The 24,431-nt window shown below is 41.0% G+C and overlaps 2 protein-coding genes across 7 annotated transcripts in view; one reads left to right on the plus strand and one right to left on the minus strand.

Annotated features, from left to right (window-relative positions):
- Positions 1-1,185: 1,185 nt before the first annotated feature.
- Positions 1,186-20,836, plus strand: LMLN (leishmanolysin like peptidase). Of its 3 annotated transcripts, XM_083583627.1 has the most exons (19): positions 1,200-1,398; positions 4,372-4,469; positions 4,862-4,892; positions 5,489-5,571; positions 5,808-5,925; positions 7,895-8,070; positions 8,594-8,699; positions 8,944-9,038; positions 9,385-9,502; positions 10,732-10,839; positions 11,765-11,841; positions 12,602-12,712; positions 12,868-13,000; positions 13,594-13,753; positions 13,982-14,112; positions 14,509-14,722; positions 15,074-15,401; positions 15,919-18,392; positions 19,058-20,836. In XM_083583627.1, the coding sequence occupies exons 1-17, from the start codon at positions 1,240-1,242 to the stop codon at positions 15,172-15,174; spliced, it is 2,019 nt and encodes a 672-aa protein (XP_083439753.1). In that variant the 5' UTR covers positions 1,200-1,239; the 3' UTR covers positions 15,175-15,401; positions 15,919-18,392; positions 19,058-20,836. The 3 variants fall into 3 exon arrangements, with proteins under 3 accessions (XP_083439752.1, XP_083439753.1, XP_083439754.1); XM_083583626.1 differs by having other exon boundaries at positions 1,186-1,398; positions 15,074-18,392; XM_083583628.1 differs by having other exon boundaries at positions 1,224-1,894; positions 15,074-18,392.
- A 1,097-nt stretch (positions 20,837-21,933) lies between these two features.
- Positions 21,934-24,431, minus strand: part of LOC310749198 (glycerol-3-phosphate dehydrogenase 1-like protein) — a 29,853-nt gene continuing 27,355 nt past the window's right edge. For all 4 annotated transcript variants that reach the window (XM_083585796.1, XM_083585795.1, XM_083585793.1 and 1 more), the window contains 3 exons: positions 23,573-23,806; positions 22,772-22,878; positions 21,934-22,114 (listed from right to left, as the gene is read on the minus strand). In XM_083585796.1, the coding sequence (XP_083441922.1) occupies positions 22,018-22,114; positions 22,772-22,878; positions 23,573-23,806 (438 nt within the window). In that variant the 3' untranslated portion in view covers positions 21,934-22,017. The remainder of the gene's footprint in view (positions 22,115-22,771; positions 22,879-23,572; positions 23,807-24,431) is intronic.

The following is a 24,431-nucleotide window of genomic DNA, read 5'->3' on the forward strand; positions in this document are numbered from 1 at the left end:
CTACAAAGACTGAGGGCATCTTCTTCCCAGGCCTCTGTGAGACAGTGTGAAGAGGCACCTCTCTTTGGGGCAAGGGGAGGAAACTCAGAGACCAGGGGCAGCAGCAGCGGCTGCCCAGAGGATTCACAAGGAGAAGAGATGAGGCTGAGGGAAGACTCCACAAGGAAGGGTGTTTGAAAACGAGTGAGAGGCTGCCAGCTCTGCAGGGGTGACGTAACTGGGCTCCTGAGCCCCACAGGGGTGCCGCAGAAAGAATGTAGTTGGTCAAGGGAGCCATGGACTCAAAAAGGTTGAAAACCTCTGGGTCCCCAGTGAGCTTCAAAACTTCAAAATGTAGAACCATAACTAAAGAAAGACAAAGAAAGAAGATGAATGAAAACTCCTGCCTAGAGGTCCAAATATATCTCAGATCTGTGACCTTAACACTTTACAGACTCAGAAGAATCAATTCACAAGCAAAAACCCCTCCCAAATATGGCAGCTTCCACCCCATCTATTCCTGATGACACCGCTCTTATGGGATGCACTGCTAACTAGAATACAAGTATTGAAGGTACACCTGTTTACACCTGCATGCACCGAAATCCCCTGCTTTAATTACTGCATTTTTTAATGGGGTTGCTTTATTGCCTATTTTAATTCTGCTTGGTTATAATTAAATGCTTGTGTCATGGAAATCCATTTATACGCCTATTTTTGAAGTTAAAAAAATATATAAAAGCAACCCTGTAATTGACGTTCAGGATGACGAATGAGTTTTACTCTCCCCCTCCCCACCTTCCTCTCAGAATTTGAGAGATGAGGCACTAACTACTTTGTAGCCTCGTCAAATTCGAATTCCCCGTTCCAGAAACCACGGGGCGCCCCAGACGCGCCTCACACCTCTAGCTCTGCTTTCACCTAATTTCTCCAAACCCATGCGAATATTTATGCCTCATTCCACCTCCCAGCCAGTTTACGTCCTACCCTTTGGAGTGACATCCAATCAGGCTGCGGCGGCAGGGTTTTTCCCCCTCCTTCTTCTTAATTGGCTGGGCTTGCAGTACTGTGCGTCACGTCACGGACTCCCCCCCCCCGCCCTTTCTCCTTTCCTCTCTTGATGCCGCCGCCCCGCCCTGTAAAGAGGTGCGACCAATAGGACCGCGCTCCTCTCAGCTCCGCGCTCTCTTACTGGCTCGCGGGGAAGGGGGAACCGACCTTGCCCGTGGAGAGGCGGCGGTAGCGAAGGCCGCTGTCAAGATGGCGGCCGGAGCGAAGAGGCGGCGGGCTCTGCAAGATTCTCCCCGGCCGCTCTCCGCTTTCCCCGCCGCCCTCGCGGTGCTGCTTCTGCTTGGCTGCGGCCCAGCTTCTGCCGCTTCTGCTCCCGTGTGTCACCACCGCATCCCCAGCGCCAGGGAGGTGAGGCGGGTCTTTGGAAGGGGGGGGGCTAAGAGGGCGACACGGGGTCTCCGCCTCGACCTGCGGATGCCAATGATGGTTAGGACTCGCCTTCGGCTTCCGCGCATCTTTCCGCCGGTTGCCGCGTTTGCAGGGTTGTCAGCCGCCTGTTTTGCCGGTTTTTCGCATTTGTGCTCGTAAAAGTTCCTGCTTTGAATGCAAGTGAGGATGGTGGGGACCGGTTTCGGAAATCTGATTTAAAACTCTCCGCTCCTCCACTTCCTTGGGATCCTTCGTTTGGGAATGCCGATGCGTGTCGCGGTTTGCAGCAAAGCAGTAACCTGTTGGTTGGTGCCAGTTGTCTCTTCCACGCATCCCAGCAACTTATTTTTTTCCTAAGGAGGACCGCGAAACGCTATGGGAAAATAGCTTTAAGCTGTGCCGCTCCGATATTTTTTGTCATTGTTAGACTAAAGGCAGGGAAATGGCTCTACAGTTTTGGCATTTACCTCGCGGGGTAGGTACGTCGTTTTCCCGTTGTTTTGAGAGACTCAGCCTATTCTGCTGCTTTATTGTAGAAAGCCAAGGTGATCCAATTGACAAAGTACTGAGATTAAAAGCTAGGCTTAGTTTTCTTTCTGAAGGAAGCCGCTATGCTCTGTTCTTTAATTCTTCTCAGTAGTAGTGCACCATTTATGGCACACAGGATTCTCTTGACGGCTAAACTAATGATGCACTTTTAAAAAAACCACCCCATAAAAAACCACCCCATAGCACAAGTTAAAAATGGAAATAATCATATTCTTTATTTTGTTATTACCCACCCATCAAGATCCCATGGTCATTACTTTTCTCTAACAGAAAAATTGGTTTGTAAAAATGCTTGATATTTTCAGTGGTAATGGATTTAATAGAAAATCTTATCCTGTTTATGTGATTTTATTTTAGTGTATTCAATCGGACTTGGCTCCTAATTAAGCGTACATAGGATTATGGCCTAACAGAGAAGTTTAAGCTGTAAGACTCCTAGCAACAAGACAAATAGTTGCTTCCAATGGGGGGGTGACTCCCTCCCACCATAGAAACTTGGATGCAATATGTGTGGAATATAGCACTTATGTAATGCTCAGCTCATCATTGGAGGGTGATAAGAGGAATAACGGGGGGGGGGGAGGATTTGATTCCATATGGTCTGAATTTATATTGTTTATTAACAAAAAAAAAATTTTCTTTCCAGTAGCACCTTAAAGACCAAGTAAGTTAGTTCTTGGTATGAGCTTTCGTGTGCATGCACACTTCGTCAGATACACATCTGAAGAAGTGTATCTGAAGAAGTGTGCAGGCACACGAAAGCTCATACCAAGAACTAACTTAGTTGGTCTTTAAGGTGCTACTGGCAGGAAAAAATTTTTTTTTGTTTTGACTATGGCAGACCAACACGGCTACCTATCTGTAACTGTTTATTAACAGTACTGTACAGGAATCTCTTTTCCGTCTCAATCACAGCAGCCTGTGTGTCACCACACATTAGTGTGTCGGCTGCAGTGTAGGTACACTCCCCATGTTCCTCTTGGGGCTAGAAAGGGGTTAGTTTAACCTCTGGTTTGCTAGTAAAACTGTATTACTGTTTCACGAAATGATGCAAAACTGAATTACTGTTTCATGAAATGATGCATGTCTAAAAAGTGTGTCACCAACATGAAAAGTTTGGAAAACTCTGTTTTAGATAGACATATAGCCTGTGGATGTGAGCTTAATCTGTAAAGGAAAATATTTTTAAAGTCTGCTTTGATGCCGTGTAGCTGGCTCCATACAAGACTTAACATCTGTACATGCATTTGTCCTGGAAGACAACAGGTTGTTTGGTAATAGTTCTAAAAGTTTTCAGTAAAGTTTGTAAAAATAATAATCCGAAACAACTTCCAGACTCTGCCATGTTTTGTGGCCACCAGTGATCTGCTGGTGATGTAAAAACTTCTTCATCCAACTGTCCCGCCCCCCCCCACCAGAGAGGCTGTGGCCTACATGCCAGGTGACACAGACACCCACGGCATCTATAATAACCCTGCCAGCACCAGCCAAACCTGCCACCTTCCACCAGGCATACACAACCGGCTCTACTTGTTCATGACCAGTCATCAACACATATGCACCAGAAGCATGCCCCAGCATGAAACTGTAAACAAACACACAGGCACACACAGGCACTCCCAAACAGTGATTACAACCCCACACTTGCAGCTGGCAGCCGCATATGCCAAGGAAAAATGGCTACAGGGGCACAGCAATATTCAACAGTGACAAGCAACACACCACCCCAAGGACGCATATACCCCCCCCCAAAGTGGGGAGGGGAGCAAGCCACATCCTCCCCCTCATAGGCAGCAGTTGAGCTTTAATATGTTACAACCGTGGCATGAACAAAATTGCCAATTAGCACATAAACTACATAGATTTATAGTGCCTACTGGCATTATTTTGGATTCTGACTGATTAACAACTAGCCAGAAATTTCACCAAAATTAATAATTTTTATTAATTCTTATATAGATTATGTAGACCTAATTAAAAAAAATCTGTATATGTAGCCATTTTTAAATTCTACTTGTCCACGTACAAAGCCATGAATTTGTCTTTTCTGCCTAATTGCACAAATCACCAGTTCTAGACACAAACTGAATATCAAAAAAAGAGGGCAGCTTTGACTTGTTCCTCTCTCTTAATCAAATGAAATAATCTATTTCATAAAGCTCTTGCGGGAACCCAAACTTTTCCAAAGCAACAAAAAGAACCCAGCAATATATTTTGTGAACTGCTTTCTCAGCATCAAGCAAAATAAATAGCCGTGTCATTTCTATTACTGTTTTTTATTGTTATAACCCTGGAACTTTATAGTAAAGGGTGTGTGTGCAAAGGAAACTAGTAAATAAATCTGATAGATGCATCTGTTTCTTATATTTTTTGTTGAGTCAAATCTATTTATTCTTTATTTAGGTTATCTATAAAGTTTATCTTAAAGAAAATCGTGTTATAAAGAGAAATGTGGATGAACAACTAAGAATTAAGACAGTATATGACAAAAGTATTGAGGAGTAAGTATAATGTCAGCCTTCTAAAATTCTTATTCTGAGTGGGAAGGGGCTGTTGGTCCTACCTGAGAGGTATTTCTCCCCGCATGTGGAGATGCCTTCAGTTTTTAGTTCCTGCATTCAAGCACTAGGGAGAGCTCATGTCCAACCTGGGGACATCTTACCTGTACTGGAGAATTAGCTGATAGCTAGGAAGACCTGTCCCCCTTCTACTTTCCTCACCAAACAAGTAGGCAAGGCAATAGGGAATACGTAGCTAAGGGGGACAGATTTGTGTTGCAGGACTGAGTCTGGAGTAACTGGTTTTATAGGTGGAAAGGGTTTGTTTGATGATAGTATTTCATACAAATAGAAAAGAAACAATTCCCTGCCCTTATTGTTTTCTTTCTTCATAGATTGCCACCTGAAAAAAAGCACCTTATAAAGGTATGTGACTCTTTCTTCTTGCATGTATGTCAGTCATGCCTATTGCTGAATGGAGTTCTAATTTAATTGCGCCAATCCACTGGTCTGCATGATCCGTGACTGTAAGTGGTATTCTAACTTTTCTAAACAGCTTTCCTGCTCCATATCTGAAACTGCTTTTGAAATTTGTGCAGACCTAACATTGTGTGTTCTCCTAACCGTGGTTATGTGATCAGGAGCAAACTGAGCCTCCTCCTCCCTCTCTGGTGCAATTTCCATTCTCCCTTACCTTGGCAACTTTAACCAAAAGCAGCATTAAGAACTACAGAAATGATAAATGTGGTTTTAGCACTAGCCAGAGTTCGTGTGTGAACCAAGTTCTGAAGTATGCTACAAATCTTAATTTGTGTCACCTTGCTGCAGATTTTGTTAAAGTTCAGGATACATGAGTATTGTCTGATAATACAATAAAATCAGCATCTTTTATGCTTATCTCATTCAGTTCAAAGCTGTGAAAATATACTTAGTAAGTGAGACTTGGGACTTCATTCTTTAGAATCTAGTTTCATCTCTCTCTTTTTTTGGTGTAAAGAGACTTTTCTTTTCTGCACATTTAGAATAAGCTTTTCCCGCAAGCTATTTCCTATTTAGAGAAGACATTTCAAGTACGGAAACCTACTGGTACCATTCTATTAAGCAGGTATGTACATGGATTAGGGTTGTTTAATAGTAAGTGTCAACATAAATCTGTATTTAAGATTATATTCTGCCTGTAGATCAGAATTGTTCCCACCCACCCACCCAAAAAACCCCACTAAGAGTAATTCCATTCTGATAAGTAAATTAACTTGGTTACATTAGCTTCTCTGTTATGTGGGTTTATTCTATGCATCCATTTCATTGATAACTAAATCTGTAATTCTGATTTGTTTTAAGACAGTGTGTAACAAATGAATATTTAAGGAAGAAAGATGACCCTCACCGATACTGCCGAAAAGCATGTGCAGAATATACAAAGTGTGGTCCAGTCACAGTTCCTGAGGAACACCTTCAGGTAATTCAGTCCTCGGCGGCCCAGGTGTGGGGAACTTCCAGTTCATGGTTCGAAGATGGCCTTCCAGGCACCCTTCATTTTCAATAAGCCATGCCTACCTGCCCTGCACCTGATATCATACCTGAGGGGCAGGTAAGGGCAGGACTTTAAAGGAACAACTGGGACATGTTCCTTTGAGCAAGGTTTGCTTTTATTTGATTTGATCTGATTGATCTACACCCTAGCCTTTGTCCAAAATGGAGCACAGGGCAGCTTACAACAACAATTATATAATACTATAATCATAATAAAACCACTCCTAAACCCAACAAATGAAAATGTAATGGACAGCAGCAATAAAGCTCTGTAGCACAAATAACACTTCATGATCCAAATTCCTGGACAAATAAAAATATCTTAATTCTCAGCACATGTCTTATGAGAATGGTTGCACTATGTATCCACAGTTAACATCCCTGGCCGGAAAAAACATAGCAGCTCTTATAAGTGGCAAATTTCTGAACAGAAGTTGTGAGTCAACTGTGCCAGTTGTCACTTGCAAGGGTATAATCTTAAATCCCGTTATAGTATCACAATGAGAAGATTCCATTTCCTTTGGTACTTAACTGTGGTATCAAGGCAAATCAATCAGTGGCATCAAGCAAAGTGAAGTTAAGAAGAGCAAATAATGTTGGGAATCAACAGGGATGAGAGGACTAGGAGCTGAGTTCAACAGATTGGTGAGAGGATTGAATTTTCAGCTTGAGTGCAGAGAAATTGTGGGGTTGTAACACTCAAAAGTATATTATGTTGATGGACCTTGGCTACTTTTTAAAATTGTTTTCAGTTTTAATGTCTTGTTTTTAAATGGACTTGAATGGTTTTTTTCAATTTCATTAAATAAAAGAAGTTTTGGGCAGTCCCTGTTTAAACACTTTTCAGTGTTTACTTCCTTAGTTTTCCTTGAGTTAACAAAACGGCTGGATAAACCGGATGAAAGCTGCATTTTTAAAAACCTTGAACAGATCAAGAGTGATCATATATCTCGCGCAGTGTAAATTCTCTGGCAGCAGATATTAAGGCTAACCACAGTGCATGTAGACCATAGCAGACAATGTGCTTTGTACAATCTACATATGGGCAATGATAATAAGATGTCACAATATAATGTACTACAGCATCTTCAGATGCTACACCATAGCTGTCAAGTTTTCCCTTTTCTTGCAAGGAATCCTATTCGGAATAAGGGAATTGCCCTTTTAAAAAGGGAAACGTTGACAGCTATGTACTACACACACACACACACACACACCACACCTCACTTTCACAATCTGAAGGATGTCTCTGGATTGGAAGACAGTGTAGTAGGCATGAGAGCTTTCCAAAAGAAAAGCTGGAAGAAATGATTATGCATTCATTAATGTCATTCTCTATTTCAGTATCATTTGGTCCTAACACACCTTGCCATTTTCTGAACTTTGGGCTCTTAAAAAGCGTTTGTCGATTCCGGGAGGGTAAAGCTTTCAAAAGCTACTTAAAAAAAATAATCAGGTGCAACTATACCCTTTGGATATTGGCTGTGAGCAGTATTACAAAATCAATATAAGTGTGGCAAATCATTGTCTTAATATCTTTCTTCCGTCAGATAAAGAAAAATAGAAAGGAGGATGGGTTGTATCTAAGTCATGCTCAGAGCAGGCCTATTAAATGGCTGGCTAGCTCAGTTGGTAGAGCAGGAGACTCTTAATCTCAGGGTTGTGGGTTTGAGCCCCCGTTGGGCAAAATAATCCTGTCTTTCAAGGGGTTGGATTAGATGACTCTTGTGGTCCCTTCAAAATGTACAGTTCTATGATTCTATAAATTAGTCATGGCCATTGATTTCAGCGCCTCAACTCTGAGCAGTTGGTTACCAAATTTCTTCTGTTAGACTGAAGACAGTTGTTAAATTATGTCTGTTTGAAACTAATTTCCTCTAAATTTATTGTCTTAGCAATGTAGGGCGTGTAATGAAATGCTGGATTGTGGACCTGTTGGTGTAAGAGACCAAGAAGGGGTTCGAGATGCTGACTTCGTGTTATATGTTAGTGCTCTGACTACTGAAAGGTGTGGCCAAGAAAATATTATTGCATATGCAGCATACTGTCAACTAGAAGCTGATATGGACAGGTAACATTTTCCCCCTCCAAATTAACTTTCATTTATAAGTGTACTGGTGTAATGTCTCCCAAAGGTGGCTTTAACTGACCAGTTTACTAGATGAACTGTGCTGCTCAAATTAATGACTAATTCTTAATGGAACTAGAATTGTCTGTTCTAATTTCCTTTTTTGAGCAGTAGATGCCTGTGTTTGTAGCCTGAATCATGAAATTAGAAGAATCGCCTACTAAAGTAGATGTTGCACTCTTCATCTCTATTGTTTGCTTCTCTTTGTTAAGAGATTTTACTAGCAATACCATTATCAAAATCTATTTAATTTGTGGTCAGATGGGGGTTGAGTGAAAGCATGTTTCACTCTGCTGCCCGTTGTGTAAATGGTGAAACTACAATTGCTTACACACTTTAGCATTCTAAATTTAGATTTTTGGTTGTTGTTGAGTGCACATTGTTTGTATTCATTTCTTAAGCTTAGCATGTTCCTAAGACAGTGAAGTTTTTATTCTATAGAAATATATTTTTCATTATTTCCCAGACCAATTGCAGGGTATGCTAATCTTTGTCCGAATATGATTTCAACCCAAGCACAAGAATTTGCTGGCATGCTGTCTACTGTGAAACATGAAATCATTCATGCACTGGTAAGATATGTTATTTGTTGCATTCATTTAAAATACTAGCAACATCTTTGTGTTGCACCATGCAAAAAATTATTTGTTTTTGTTTCTCTTCTAAAAGACATAGATGTGAACTTAGCCAACACTGTATGTTTATTTTACTTTCAGACAACTTTTTTTGTTGTTTTGAGGTTTGTTAACTTCTAGGCAAAACATGCTTTCTTATGTTGATGGTAAATAATATAAATGACTTTGCATTGCCTTAAAGGGTTTTTCTGCTGGGCTGTTTGCATTTTATCGTGATGATGATGGAAATCCTTTGACTGCCCCATCTCAAAATGGATTGCCACCCTTTAATGAAAGGTATATATTGAAATCTATGTTGGACTTTATGAATCTATGTATATATTGAAATCTATGTTGGACTTTATGAATCTATGTAGTTTTGTTAAAGGAAGTGATGTGACATAGTTGCGAAATAATTCTTTTGTCAACATTTTAATACCTTGTGACTCAGTTGATTTGTTTCCTTGGCTGATTTTTCTTCCATGTCCTCTTTCATAGCCAGCTGTCATGAGCTTCACAGTTATCATGTTTAATATTTTTTTTTTTTGAAATGCATTTAACATTTGCTGATATCAGCCTGTTTATCATATTTAGAATTGATCCTGCTTGCCAGTCAAGTTAATTCAGTCTGCCTTCCTTACAGCCTTGGTGTATATCAATGGAGCAATAAAGTAGTAAATAGCGCTGTGCGGTTATGGGATGTACGGGGCAATAAGAAACTGCTTCACAATGTATTCCTTCTGATAACTCCTAAAGTAGTTGTAAGTATCATTTTCACTTTTTATCAGAATAAATCTAACTAACTTCCTCAGATAAGGACATCTATACAATTTGCCTTGCCTTCTTTAGGAGGTTTATCTAACACTTTGAGAATTATAGGAATAGCTTACTCCCAGTATCCCTGGCAAGCTGCTTACTGGTAAAATAATGCATGTCAAAAGGAATAATTCTCATTAGAAAAATGATCAATCCTTGTAATAGTAAAGTGGCTGGCCCTTTTCCAACTACTAGAGCACCAGAACAAGGCCACCCACAGACATGGGAGTGGGGTTGGTTCCGGATATTGCAGGTGTGCCAAAGATATCAGTTCAAAGAAATGAGAGACCTAAAGGAAAGATCTCAAGCTGTGCATGGAAGCTGCCATCATGCCACCATAGAACCTGAGTGGCATGAAGCCACAGCACAGACACAAAACTTCAGCAGACTGGGTTGCTGCTTGTATTCCTTCAGCCTACTAAAGCGGAAGGAAGTTGGGCAAAAGCCTGATCACACTCTGGCTTGCATAGCTACCTGTTAGATATGCTTTTTATTCTTCAAGTGATTCAAATAACCGAATCATTCTGAAGACTTTAAATTATGGGTTTTATGAGATGAGAACGTGTTATGTTTTTCATATAGGTGAATTAATTTTTAAACTTTTTTTTTATTATTATTCTCAGCTTCATGAACTTTAAATAGTATTTCTTACTAGCAGCTTCCATCTCCGGCTCGCTCCATTCACTAACCCCGCCTGCCCACTAACCCCTTTGACAATCCCCCCTCCTCCCTTTACACCTTGCCCTTCCACTCACCCCAAGCTTTAAAGGAGGGGCTTTTTGCCCAAAACCACTCTCTGAAGTGCCTCCTCCCTCCATTAACACTTGCTGCAGCTGTATTTAACAGGGGAAGCACTTCAGGGAGCTGCTGGGCAAACCACACTATGAAGCGCCTCTCTTCCCAAACATCTTGCCTGGGGCACCTGCCACCCACACTGCTTGTTCTGCTGTCCAGCATGGCTGCCTATTGCCAGTCATGTGAACCACATTGTGATAGCAGCCTTACATTTCAACACATATAGGAAGAAGAATTGGGGGACCCTTTTCATTGGAAATCTGTGCAAGGAAGCCCCTCCTGGGAACTTAAAATATGAGGGGAGGGAGTTAGTTTTGATTCTCAGGGAAGAGTATTGCTAACTATTTTGACAGCGGTCTTCTGGTGCATCTTTTTGAAGGAGGAGGCCCGAAAACACTTCGGATGTCAATTTCTAGAGGGGATGGAACTTGAAAATCAAGGTGGCATGGGTACAGAGCTCAATCATTGGGAAAAGAGATTGTTGGAGGTCAGTACAGCTCATTATAATACAGTAGCTATTGGGTTTTTTGCGAGGTGATCATAAACTGAAATGCAGGTTTTTGTGGTATCGGATACTTTGTCTTCAGGACGACAGATTGATGAAAGTTTAAAAGTAGGATTTATCACTGGAAAGATTCCTTCCCCCATCCTCAAATTTTTATTTAATCTTTCCCTTAGAACTTGTTAATTGGACAGTCACTGCAATCTAGATAAAATGGGATTATATAAAGCAGTTTTTAAAAGAGGAGCGGCACAGCTTGCTTTGTGAAAGAATACCATGCGTTATAAAGAATATATATTGAATATATAAAGAATATATATTGTTATTATTACCTTTGTCTTCATTTGTCTTTACCTTTCCACTCTGCCATTTCTTACTATTTGTTTTAAATGAGCAGTACCAGAGGAGCAATTTAGGGCAGTCCCCTAGTGTTTGACTACATGCAACTCTTCATTCTGTAGTCAGCTTATACAGTGGCGAGAGGGCCTCCTGCAGATAGCAGCTCATCAGGAAGCCTATCCCATACAGTGTGGGAATTAGACGTCTAGTGTGGCATGGCAGTGCCTACCCTTTGGAAACCACACCTTTATAAACCTGGGAGGTGGCGTCTTCACTGGCTTTAAACACCTGTTGAATCCTCTACCATCAAGCCTCCTAAGTGGAGATGAAGACTATCCCAGACTTTATCTGAGTTGGCCCAGGGATAGCACATACATGTAAATCACTTCAGACCGTTCCATGGGGAGGGATCATAAATGAAATAACCAAGGAAATGTTAGAAACAATTAATGGGCCTGTGTAATAAGTGTTTATGCCCACACATTCTTTCTTCTCCCTCACCCCAAAACGAGGAATGAGTTCCTGTTCTGTCATGAAGCTTACGGGTTTTTTTGGGGTGGTTACTTTTCAGAATGAAGCTATGACTGGATCGCACACTCAGAACAGGGTCTTCTCCCGCATCACTTTGGCATTAATGGAAGACACTGGGTAAGGATGTATAGTTGGTTTTGGTTTTCTCATAAATATGCCTTGTTTGGACAGATCTTAAATATATAGTTAAGAAACTTATGTAGTTGGAGGTGTTTGAATTTTAGGCTTTGGAAACAATGCAACATTTCTATGCAAATCATTTTGTCGATATTGTTGCCGCTCCTTGTTCTTGTAAATATTGGAGTTTCATGTGAGGTTTTGTCTTAAGATTAATCTTTCCATTCTGGATTTGCATCTGCCAGTCAGCTATTTTTAATGCACGTGAAAAGCCTATACCTTGAGTTGGATAACTTAAATTCTAACATGAAATTGAAATTGAAATTTCTCCGTTCATTTTGCATTTATCTGCTAGTGCAATGTGAAGTTGTAGAGTCAAATTAAGGATACTCCTGAACTAATCATAATTCTCAAGCATTTCCCTCCAGTTGTAAGTGGATAATGGGGGATGGAAAAGGCTGGCAATAACTAGTCAGGTTTAAATTACCTTAGAGTGGCATTAGTGCTGGCTGTTGAAATCTTTTCCTCCTTTCAATGTTTATTCCTTCATTGAAGGAGAAGAGCAATTCCATTTTTGGGCTTTGCTTCTTAAGCCAAAAGAGGAGCAGCAATCTTGGAGACGACAATACGTGTGCCTACCTGCATTAGGAAATGGTTCATATCGGGTAGCTTGATTAACACATGCAAGAGCTTTGAAATAACTTTTTGCTGACTGTTCAGAAGTACAATAATTAATTTCTGTTTCAACATATGTTTACAGCTGGTATAAAGCCAATTACAACATGGCAGAAAAGCTTGATTGGGGCAGAGATAAAGGCTGTGACTTTGTGATGAAAAGCTGTAAGTTTTGGATTGATCACAAGAGGAGAAGGTAAGAATACGTTTCTTTAGATTGCATGGTATGTGATGCCACTGGCATTGCAATAGCCTATTAATGTTTGTCTGGTTAGTACTGGTTTTTTTGTTAAGTGTTGTATAAAAATTTTTTAACAGTTCCCTTATTGAGGTTTTCAACATTATTCACAGGAAAGAATTGGTGGATCCATATTGTGACACTCTGCGGACTAATCCATTGCAGCTAACCTGTAGACAGGACCAAAGAGCAGTGGCAGTGTGCAATTTACAGAAATTCCCACAACAGCTTCCTCAGGAATATCAGGTATAAAGGGTGTGACTCTATGTGAGTTCTATGAACCACCAGTCTCATTCAGACATGAGAACAAGCAGAGGGGCTGGGCACTTCCTCCTTCTCTTCCAGTGCAACCACAAGGAAGAATTTGGAAGCTGTTGCTTCCATTTTAGATTCAGCTTGATTTGTTGTCGGATCACTTACAAACTGTAGTTTGTTGAAACAAGTCAACTTTAAATCATAGTTTAAGCAGCTGGCTTGTTTCCACTCACCATAGTTAAGATTAACCATAGTTTAGGGTTCAGACAACACACAGTCAAAAGAGAATGCATTTGTCGTGCTTAACAGGCTTGTATGTGCAGTACCTAGCAATACTGTTGATCCTAGAATAAAAATTATTAATGGCAGTAGCAACTATAGCTTTGTGCTTTGGTTCTCTTTAACATGAATACAATGTATAGAATGGGGGTTTCTGCCGTTGTTGTGAAAGTTTGCTATTACTACCAGGTGATGGTGATGGTGATGGTGATGGTGATGGTGATGGTGATGGTGATGGTGATGGTGATGATATGACTTTGCTTCTTTTACCTTCATAGCTGCCTCTGTCACTGTATCTTTTGCAGTATTTTGACCGTCTTTATGGGGTACCATCAGAAGATTTGCCTTATTATGGTGGGTCTGTTGAAATTGCAGACTTCTGTCCATTCAGTCAGGAATTTAGCTGGCACTTAAGTGGTGAATTTCAGCGAAGTTCAGACTGTAGAATACTCGAAAATCAACCAGGTCAGTTGGTTTTGTGTTTAGTTTTTCCTTTAATATCTTTCAGAAATTTTGGGTTCCAATGTAATGGAAACCCATAGCTTCTTTAGCTTAACCTATGGTTGTCATGTTGCGTCTGTATCTGAGTCTACCCAGGTTTGTTTCAGGCTCAGAAACCAGGATCTGAAATCACAGTCTGAAGCTGGTTAGTAGTCCACAGTATGTGTTAACAGTGCTTTCCTGGTTTTTTAGATCCTTTCAAAAACTATGGTGCAGAGAAATATGGACCAAATTCTGTGTGTCTCATTCAGAAGTCAGCTTTTGTTATGGAACAATGCAGAAAGAAACTCAGTTACCCTGACTGGGGCAGTGGCTGTTACCAGGTAACTCCAGGAGCTCTTAGTTTAAGGTTGCATTTTGTAAAGTTGCGTTGTTTAGAAATCATTATTGCTCTTAACTAGTCATTACATGTTTCTATATTTGTATCTAATTGTATTAGACCAGATAGTCATGTGGAAGTCAAAATACCTCCCTACCTCATGCCCATTAGTTTTATGCCAACAGTATAAGTCTCTAAAGTGAGCAGATACCCTCTTACACGGCCTGACCAACAATCTGTCATCTTCCAAATCTGCATGCAAACAAGTGAAGGTACACACAAATTGTTCTAGCTTTTCCTTTTGACAGCTCGACTACAAGCAACATGTCTCTTAAAAGACTTGGTTTAAAAATTAAATAAATGCTTGCAATAATCTAGCTAGTCCAACTTTATTTCTTAGGTTTCTTGTTCTCCCCGTGGGCTGACTGTTTGGGTCAAGGATGAGTCATATTTGTGCAGTCGCTCAGGTCAAATCCTAACAGTGAATATTCAGATGAATGGATGGGTACATATTGGGAACCTAATTTGCCCAGCGTGTTCAGACTTCTGCGATTTCTGCCCACCTGAGCAGGATCCTCCTCCAGTTGCTAATTTAACAAGACTCACATCTATTGGTAAGCAACCCTTCAAAAGTCATTAAGTGAAATAGAGAGTTCTTGTTTTGTTTTGCTGTGATGTTCTTTGTAGCATTTTCAGAATTATATTCCTAGCAAACAGGAGAACTAGTTCACTTTTTTACACTACAGTGGTTTTAGAGGAGGAGAGCAGGACCAAAGCAGACAATTCAATTAGGCTTTGGAAAACTCTTTCCCCCTCCTTCTCTTCTTTAGTTTGGAAAAATGATGAATGAAAGTTTAGACCTCTCAAAGAGCATCTGCCTCTATTCCTGTTTGTCAAGGACTATTTTGAACAGCATCTGCAGAAGTACTTAAACTATGCTAATACCATTTTAAAATTTATTTTAGATTTGTGTTCCTGTTCCCCTAGCCTGGTAGTAACCCTATGGCTATTGATAGCGAACTTGCTTCCGCTACTGGCTGGATTTCTTCTTTGTGCATGGAGTTAAACTGGGCTCCCAGGTTACCCCATAGACCACGTCTAGAGTACACTCCATTTGAGTTCTTCTCAAAGGCAGCTATCCGGAAGAGCAAACACATCTCCACCTGCCTTGTGGCAAGAAGGCCGGCTGATCACAGGCAGAAGGTGCTGGAGAAACAGCCTCCATCCCAAGAGAGGCGAAGTTTACAGCGTCATCTCAATAAGTGCCAGTATTAAAGTTTTGTTTTTACATTGGTAACAAATTGTGGGGAACAAAATCGCCAGTAGTGTTATGTTGCCACTGGTCTGGAGCACTCTTGATAGGCAGAATTCTCTGAAACTGGTAGCAGAATTTTTGTCATCCTTAGAGATATACCTCAGAGTTTCCTTTAATTTAAAAGCCATGAAAATAAGTCGCCATCATTGCTAATAACTTGAGCCTAGTGTGGCTTTATGGATTCTTGCAGATGTATCCAAAGAGTTAGCCTTTTGGTACAGCTTTAGGATGCTTCCAGAACTGTTATTTGCTTTGTACACTCTGGTGATTTGAAGATACAGTGGTACCTCAGGTTAAGTACTTAATTCATTCCAGAGGTCTGTTCTTAACCTGAAACTGTTCTTAACCTGAAGCAACACTTTAGCTAATGGGGCCTCCTGCTACTGCCGCGCTGCCGGAGCACGATTTCTGTTCTCATCCTGAAGCAAAGTTCTTAACCTGAAGCACTATTTCTAGGTTAGCGGAGTCTGTAACCTGAAGCGTATGTAACCTGAGGTACTACTGTATTCTCTGAAGTATCTGCTGCTCAGAATATGGAGGAACTTTTCAATAGCTGCACATCATGCACTTTTGATATTCTAAATAATGAAAATATTTAATCTCCCCTTAACTTGTTGAAGACCAACCACTAAACTAAAGTATTATGCTGTAATTTCGATGGACTTAAGCCTTCAGTCCTAAGCATACTTGCTAGGAAGATCTGCATCCTAGCAAGCATGTTTAGGATTGAACATTCTTAAGTAAACTTGTTTTGGGTTAGATTACTCATGTTCAGTTTCTTACAAGGTAATTTGAAGAAAGGAGTAGCCCTCATTCATGAATGTTCATTTCACTGCATTAGCCTTCTTCAAATGCTGGTATACAGCCAGTCCTTGGGGGGGGGGGGTTTCCACACACTTAGGTGAGGAGGCCAGAGGAAGAGTGAAATCACTGAATTCATAATTAAGTTTGAGGGGGCTTAAAAAAAACACACCACCAAACTGTGATACTTACAGATTCCATACTGACACCTTTGGGGCCAAAATGTGGGCTTCTAATATCAGGGGCCCTATTCTGCTTCTTGGGTGAAAGAATTGCTTGAGCTCAGTTATGTTGGGTACATGAAGACTTGTAAACTTTCTTTTTTTAAAAAAAGTATGCTGCTTGTGCCACCAGGAAATTGCTAAAAGTCAGTCAGTGAGCAACTTGTAGATGAAGAATCTGTTCCCGTGAGACTGAAAAACCCTCAGGGATCATAGTTCTGATAACTTTTCTTTCTGGCAACTGGCACAAATTGGTTTTGCCTTGGGACTGGAGGGGTTCACACCTGGTCCTGGCTGAGCATTCTGATCCATTGAAAGCAGTGCTGCACTAGGAGAAGCAAATGTTTACCTAAATCTTCCAGTTCTCTCAAAAAGTGTGCAGTGGTAGCAGGCTGATCAGCATAGTGAGATCGGAAACTTGAGTGGAATCAGGGGATCTCTTCCATTAACAAGAAATGCAGTCTCTTTGAAGAAAGTACATGGGGAGTGGCTAACCTGTGGCTAACCAGATTGTTGGACCATAACTTGGATGGTCAAGGGTCCAAGTACAGCTAAAGGTTGGCCACCCCTGCTCTAATAGTGCCTGCTAGATTTCTTTTCTTAAAATAAACCTTATTTTTACAAAGAGGGTTTGTGTGAATACAGCTAGTCAGTAAACTGCTTCCTATCTGAAGCATGAGAAAGCTGACTGAAGCATTTGAGAGGGGATTTCCTCCAATGATGTGAATATCTGTATACTACTATAAATATACTATTTATATTACACACGACATTAGCCTTAAATAAGCGGGGGTCGGGGGAGGGAAGGCATGGAAATAGCAATAAAATATTAGGGTTAAGAAATGCTTTAAATATGTCCAATTTGAATATGAATGAGAATTCTCTAAATAGATCTATAGCTCAACTAATAGGAAATGGCTCCATGGAACATGGAGTAAAGACTAATTCTTATCTGTGCAATAATAATAGAACTTAAATAGCATCTTGTAAGGGTGCTTTTATATACTTGAACATTTTTCTCATTGTTTGTCTTGAAGCAAAACAATTGCACTGTATCAACTTTTTGGCTAACTTTGTGTATAGGCATTTTTACCAATGTTAATGAATTTGTGTCGTAAAAATAGAACATTGTCCTGTTTGAGAAACGGTTTTTCTTCTGCTAGGCATTTGTCCATCTGAGAATGTAATGAAATGGAGAAATATCTAAAGGTCCCCGTAAAAGTTGCAAGTTTGTAAATATGTTAGCCCAGAACTTAAGAGAGCATTTGGCTGTGTTACCTTCCAGCTCCTTTGCATGCAGCTATTAGTTGCTTTTATGCATCTTATGAAAGCAAAATACAGTTTTAATATGAGATTCTAGTTATATCTGAGAACATGGTAGCAATTTATAATCCACAGCCCTAACCGATGTGACTGGTATTGATTACTGTGTTTAAAGAAATGCTCCTCAGTTAAAATATAAGTAGTCTATTCTCCTCTATGAGTTAGACAAATTCTGGTTGATTAGCAAAGGTAAACACATCTAAAACATATTTTACTGTTACAGAACAATCTCATGTGCAGGAAGCAAGGTCTGCTACCACTGCTGTTACCATTGTAGATATCTCAACTGCTTCTGGACATTTTTCTGAGCAGGGGTCACAAGTCCTTGGGCACATTTGCCAACCAGAGAAGCTGTTGTGGGCAGCACACTCGCCCTTCCTCCTGAAATTAGGCTTGGCAAAAAGCATGTTTGCTGCCCTGCCTCACCCAAGCATTGTGGCAGGGAGAACAAGCAGCCAACCTTCCTGAAGAGAGCAGCTGGAGAAACAAGAGCTATGTATTTATATATCACCTACAAGCCAAAACGGCATTAAGCTTCCTTTGCAATTGCAGTCTGCAGAAAGAAAAGCCTTCTATTGGAGTGGCATTTTTTGAAAGGGAGCATCATGCCTGGGAGGAAAAAGGATACCATATTTTTCGCTCTATAGGACGCACTTTTTCCCCTCCAAAAATGAAGGGGAAATGTGTGTGCGTCCTATAGGGTGAATGCAGGCTTTCGCTGAAGCCTGCAGAGTGAGAGGGGAGACCCCGCCGCCAGCCCCGCAAGCTCCAGGGACAGCGGGGAGGCGCAGCGCGTCTCCCCGCTGTCCCCGGACCTGGTCTGAGGGCGGGCGGCAGGGAGAAGAGCGCTTCTCCCCGCTGCCTGCCCTGCAAGCTCCGGGGACAGCGGGGAGGCGCAGCGCGTCTTCCCGCTGTCCCCGGACCTGATCTCAAGGCGGGCGGCAGGGAGAAGAGCGCTTCTCCCCGCTGCCTGCCCCGCAAGCTCCGGGGACAGCGGGGAGGCGCAGCACGTCTTCCCGCTGTCCCCGGACCTGGTCTGAAGGCGGGGGCAGGGAGAAGAGCGCTTCTCCCCGCTGCCTGCCCCACAAGCTCCGGGGACAGCTGGGAGGCACAGCGCGTCTTCCCGCTGTCCCCGGACCTGGTCTGGAGGCGGGCTGCGGGGAGAAGAGCGCTTCTCCCCGCTGCCGGCACCACAAGCACCTGGGGGGGAAATAATTTTTTTTCCTTTATTTCCCCCCAAAAAAACGATGCGTCCTATGGGCCGGTGCGTCCTATGGAGCGAAAAATACGGTAATCTTTCCCTCTCCAAATAATTTCCCATGGTACAATGTACACGTGTATGCATGTGTGTCATGTTAGCAACTCCAAGATGCAAGAGGGTAGCTCATCATGAGAGGATCATTGGGAGTTGATGCTATGCTTGAGGCATTCATAAAATGTATTAACTGCTTCTCGCCTCATATTAGACAAATTAGATTAGATTCTGCAGTAGAATAATGTTTCCCACACTGGAACAAATAATTTCATAAAACTGCCTCTCTGTTTCAGGTACGTTTTGTTCTTTGGGGATGCATTGAGATTTCAAGTTTATTAGAATGCGATTGAGTGTTTCATCAAAAATGGGTCAGGGTGGTGTTTGTTTGTTTTTTAAAGAGAGCAAAAGTAGCAGTAGGAAGCCATAGACTATTTCAAAATACAGAATATAAGAGCACATCCCTGACTCAGGACAGGAATCAGTAGATGCAGTTGAGTTAAGCTGTATTTACATTTCAACTATTACTATCATTAATTAAATTTGTATACCACCCTTCCTCCGAAGATTACAGGGTGGCTCACAACAGAAACCTGTTGTGTCCAGTTAAATACCCACAATGTTTCTAAATACAGTCGTACCTTGGATCCTGAACGCCTAGGTACTCAGAGGTTTTGGCTCCCGAACGCCACAACCCCGGAAGTGAGTGTTCCTGTTTGCGAACGTTCTTTAGAATCTGAAGGTCTGACGGGGCTTCTGCAGTTTCCGTTTCCCTGCAGGAGGCTTCCTGCAGCCAATCAGAAGCCGTGCTTTGGAAGTCGAACGAACTTCCGAAATGGATTCCATTCTACTTCCAAGGTACGACTGTACAAAATAACACTGCCACCATTCTTCTTCTTGGCAAGCACACAAACAATAGGTGCATTCCTGTATTTAGCCTAACAAGACTCCTCACCATGTTGGCATTCACTAGCCTACCAGTCATTCTAAACAGGGAAATATGTTTTCTGATGAAATGTCATAAGGAAATAATGACCTATGTTTTACTTGATACTATAGAATGCTGCATATCTTGGTTATGAGGAGGGAAATGAATGTTAAAGCAATCTCCTACATAAAGCTGCTCATTTTAAATAATTTCATTGTGTTAGGCCCCAGTTGTTGTACAGATATGCTCAAAATAAACCTACTTGAAATATTAATTTTATCTAGACAAGTTTCTCCATGCCAGTGAGCTGTTTTCTATTTCAGGTTCCCAACTTGATCTCGTGGCAGGGTTTTATGAGAGCATACTTACATTTTATCTTATTTTATTTTGTGTGACTTGAATAAGGTATAGATTGTTTGGGGGGGGATCTTACCTATCTCTGCATATGTGGGCCAAAGCAGACACTATGCTTATCTGAATTAGTTTCTATGAATGTTATACAGTTTATAGCTGGGTAGTTTAAAATCCAGTATAAGCTGTGGATGAGCAGTAGAGAACTGTCTGCGGGTGCACATCTCTTGAGAACCAGGATCATGACTGAGAACAGTAATACAGTTAGAGTCCGTATATATGTGCAGTCTGTCACTCCGTAGTACAAAATGTCAACATAGATTTTTACATGTAAATTGTACTTTGCCGATTGATACAACATACTATTTATGCAGAACTATTCTTTTCCACTTCTTGTCATGAGTGGACTTCAAGCTGGATTATGTATGGTGTTTATATGTGCAATTGATTTTATTATTTTTAAAATATGTGGAAGATTCTTTTAGCATAAGCACTTTGAGCATTAGTGTCAAATTAAAGAACCTTGTCTTAAAAAAATATATCTTTGGTCCTTTTTGTTTACACACTTTCTAGAAAGAAATTGAGTTCTGTAGCGAGAAATGTAGAATACACTGCAGCTGCTCCGAAAAAACTGAATTATTCAGTTGAGAGATAAGCATGCCATTATTTTAAACTTTTCAGTACTGTTCTACTTTGTTTTGCTATCACTTTGGGATACCTCATGGGAATTATTTCATTCATAAATGAAATTGTAAACAAAAGGTATTAAATTGCCTCATGGGAATTTGACCTAGCTTCCATGTGTGTTTAAGCTCCACATAACTGCATTTTCCTCCGTGAGCTTACATTTTCCCTCAGGACTGTGAGGGAAAGCAGTTTGTTACTGATAGCATAGTTTTGTGGGGAAGCTACCAATAGGTACACAGCTGAAAGAAGAGCTGAGAGTCAGCAGTGGACTGAGAAAGAGAAATCTAAGATGAGGGTGGGCAGAGGTGAAGTAGGATTTGAAGAACAGGGCAGAGGAAGTGGAACTGGTGGGGCAGATCTCCCCCATCCCTGCTGGAATCGGGGGAAAGACAGGAATCCCAAGGAGGCCAACAAAGAACAAGGCAGGCAGTGGGCAGGAAAGCATGGGACAAGATGTGGAGACATTGAAGGGAGGCGGAGACTGGCAAAACATCATACGATACCTAGAGCATTTTGACTTGACAGTGACCTTCCTGCCAAGTTCTACCCCACTCAATTTCACAAGTTGATTTCCACTACCGAGCCAGACTTTTTTGGCTTCAGTAGATCCAAGTCGAAACATGTGTCACTCAGGGGAAAGAAAGCTTCAGAAATTAAAGACACTGCCTCAGGAGGTTCTTCACTCTTTCACTGGAGGTCTTTAACAAAAGGCTCAACAAGCGCACCTGAACAAGAACACACTCTTCTGTTCCATGTCCGAATTCTCATGAGTGACTTTGAGATTACACCCTCATTTTCAACTTACGAGCCCTATGTAATATCCTCCACTTCCCTGGCTTCTGAAGTTTATACTGAGATGTAGTATCTAGCGGACTTCACTTTCTGTGGAAATAGTTACACTGTTTTTCTGTATAGCCTATGACAATGAACACGTAGTACAGATGATATCGTTTTGCTTGCTTTTATTCAGCATGGTCAAACTGACAGTATCCTCGTGCAGAGATACTTAACTGGCAAGTCACAGCACTATCTTACATGTGTTCTGGATGACTTTGCAAACAAGTGATGAACTCTTTGATAGACTTCCCTTCATAGCAGATCAGGTAGACGTTCACAAATAATGGAAACCTGGGAGAAATGCAATTGCTAAAGTAAATTTTCATGCAAAATACAACCAATTTAATTTTTTACCAGCAAGGTCATTTTTAGCTGTCTTTTCAGTACACGGCTGATGCATGATGTAAACTTTATCATAAGATACAGGACAGAATACTATCGAAATATATTAATTTAAAGCACTGTAGCAAGTATGAATGGGAGAATATCAATTTCTGTTTCTCTGTCTCAAGTCCAGTTCTCAACATTTCCACATCAATTTGCAATTTTTTAAATAAGAAGCCTCATGAAAATTCACCGGCATTTTAAAGCTGATTTCTCATTATACACGTTATTTACAAATCAGTTTTCCATAATTTAATGCATTTTATATGTTATTTTCACTTTATCCTACTATATGCATTTTGTAAACATTCCTTGGCCATAGAACTACATGCGAAATTCAGAGAAGTGTGATGTTTGAATGATGACTGCGTTTTGGTTCCCATACCTCCTCAGAAAGCATGAATTATGTAAGTTCGCCTTTAAATACAAACTTATCCCCCAACCCTAGTGATGCCTCACAACAGAGACACCCAAGAGTTTTTCCATGGCCAAAGGAGCCAGCAAAGTGCAGAGAATACTCTGACTTCTCAGACAGGATATTTACTAGAAAGTCAAGCTACATACTTGTCAACCATTTTCTTCTGCTTCAGGATTTTGTAGACTTCAGCAGATGTTTGAGGCCCTTGTAGCTTTTGCCCATTCAACATTTCTTTTTCTAGCTGTTCAATTGTCTGGAAATTATTTTTAAAGAGTATTAAATCATTTGTATTTGGTTTAAAGGAAACTGCATCACTAAACTCCATTTAAAACTAAGTAATAAATGTGAAAGTGCTGAAGCTGGAACTCCCTTTGTTCTCTTTTGCGAAGAATGGAGTCTGCACAAAATTATTATTTCCAATCTAAGCAATACCCAAGATTTACTTATACATACTAAAAACGTATGTGTTTTTAAATTAGGACAAGCATCTCTCATTTGGTATTATTTCCAGCTAAACTCTGTGTGACACTAGAAAGCCGACACAGCTATCATGTTGAGTAGTGACAGATACCCACCACTGATTTGTCTAATCTTTTAAAGCCATCTAAGTTGAAGACCATCACATCATTTTCTGGGAATGGATACCACAGTTACATGGTGTGAATAACTATGTCCCTTTCTTTGTTCTGAATCTCCCACCATTCTTTTTTACTGGATGGTGCCTGGTTATATTATGAAAAGAGGAGAGAGAAGAGCTTCTTTCTATCTACTTTCTCCACATTATGCCCAATTTAGAAAGGTTAACATCACACAATGTCAGTTATTAGCAAGGGGCCTTGGTCACTACCACTGGTCTCATCCACAAACAAACGCATGCTGCAATATACTAATTAGATATGCCCCCTGCCCCCCATTAGAGCAATTAATCTTGGGGGGGAAACACTTACTTTTCCACCACGTGCAAAAGCTTCAGCCACCTTCCTGTTGCGTCCCCCGTAGCATGTGGTAATCAGGTCAGCAACACCACAACTTTCCAGAAATGTATTTATTACTACGGGGCCTTTGCAAAAGAGCTTAGCAAAGGCAATCATTTCCATTAGGCCCAGACGAATCACAGCTGCCTTGGTATTGTCACCTTGGCCCAACCCATCACAAAAACCAGCCCCTACTGCAACGATATTCTAAATCCAGTTAGGACAGGGGGAGAAAAAGAGAGAGAAGAAGAAAATCACATGAGACAAAGGCATCACATTTAATGACTTCAGAAAGCATGAATGCTTAGCAAAAGGTGCCATTCACAAATGCATTCCAACAGCTGCATTTCTCCATTCAATTGTTCCTAAATGCCCCCAAGAGCAAAACTGCATGCAGTTCAGTGGGCTATTCAGATATATTCAGCAAGTGGTGTCTGCAATTCTGGTCACTATAAGAAGTGCTGCTGCAGTTGAAGAATATGCTGCTAAAATATGTCTTGGTAGTGACAAGCCACACTTCTTGTTTTTCTCCACAGGATCAAAGCAGCTGGTGAGACATTTCCATAGGATCAAAGCAGCTAATGAGGTGTATCCTTGTCTGAATGTTTTTAAGTGAGATAGTGATATGAGGGAGGGATCATAGCTCTGTAGCACATGGTTTTTAGGCGGAAGATCCCAAATTCCCTTGCATCTCAAATTAAAAGCATCAGGTAGAGGGTGAAATTAAATGGCCTCTGCTAATGACAGCAGTAGACAGGACAGAGCTGATCTACAAATAGTCTGATCTAGAAGAAAACAACTTTGGATGTACTATAGAGTAATGCCTATGGTG

This window comes from Podarcis filfolensis, assembly GCF_964270895.1.
Source record: "Podarcis filfolensis genome assembly, chromosome: 1".
NCBI lineage: Eukaryota > Metazoa > Chordata > Lepidosauria > Squamata > Lacertidae > Podarcis > Podarcis filfolensis.

Excerpts from the sequence above, each read along its gene's own strand:
- LMLN (XM_083583626.1), top strand. The coding sequence starts at position 1,240 with ATGGCGGCCGGAGCGAAGAGGCGGCGGGCTCTGCAAGATTCTCCCCGG. Across the intron at positions 4,893-5,488 it reads AAAAAAAGCACCTTATAAAG|AATAAGCTTTTCCCGCAAGC; the intron begins GTATGTGACTCT and ends CTGCACATTTAG. Across the intron at positions 14,113-14,508 it reads GGGGCAGTGGCTGTTACCAG|GTTTCTTGTTCTCCCCGTGG; the intron begins GTAACTCCAGGA and ends TTTATTTCTTAG.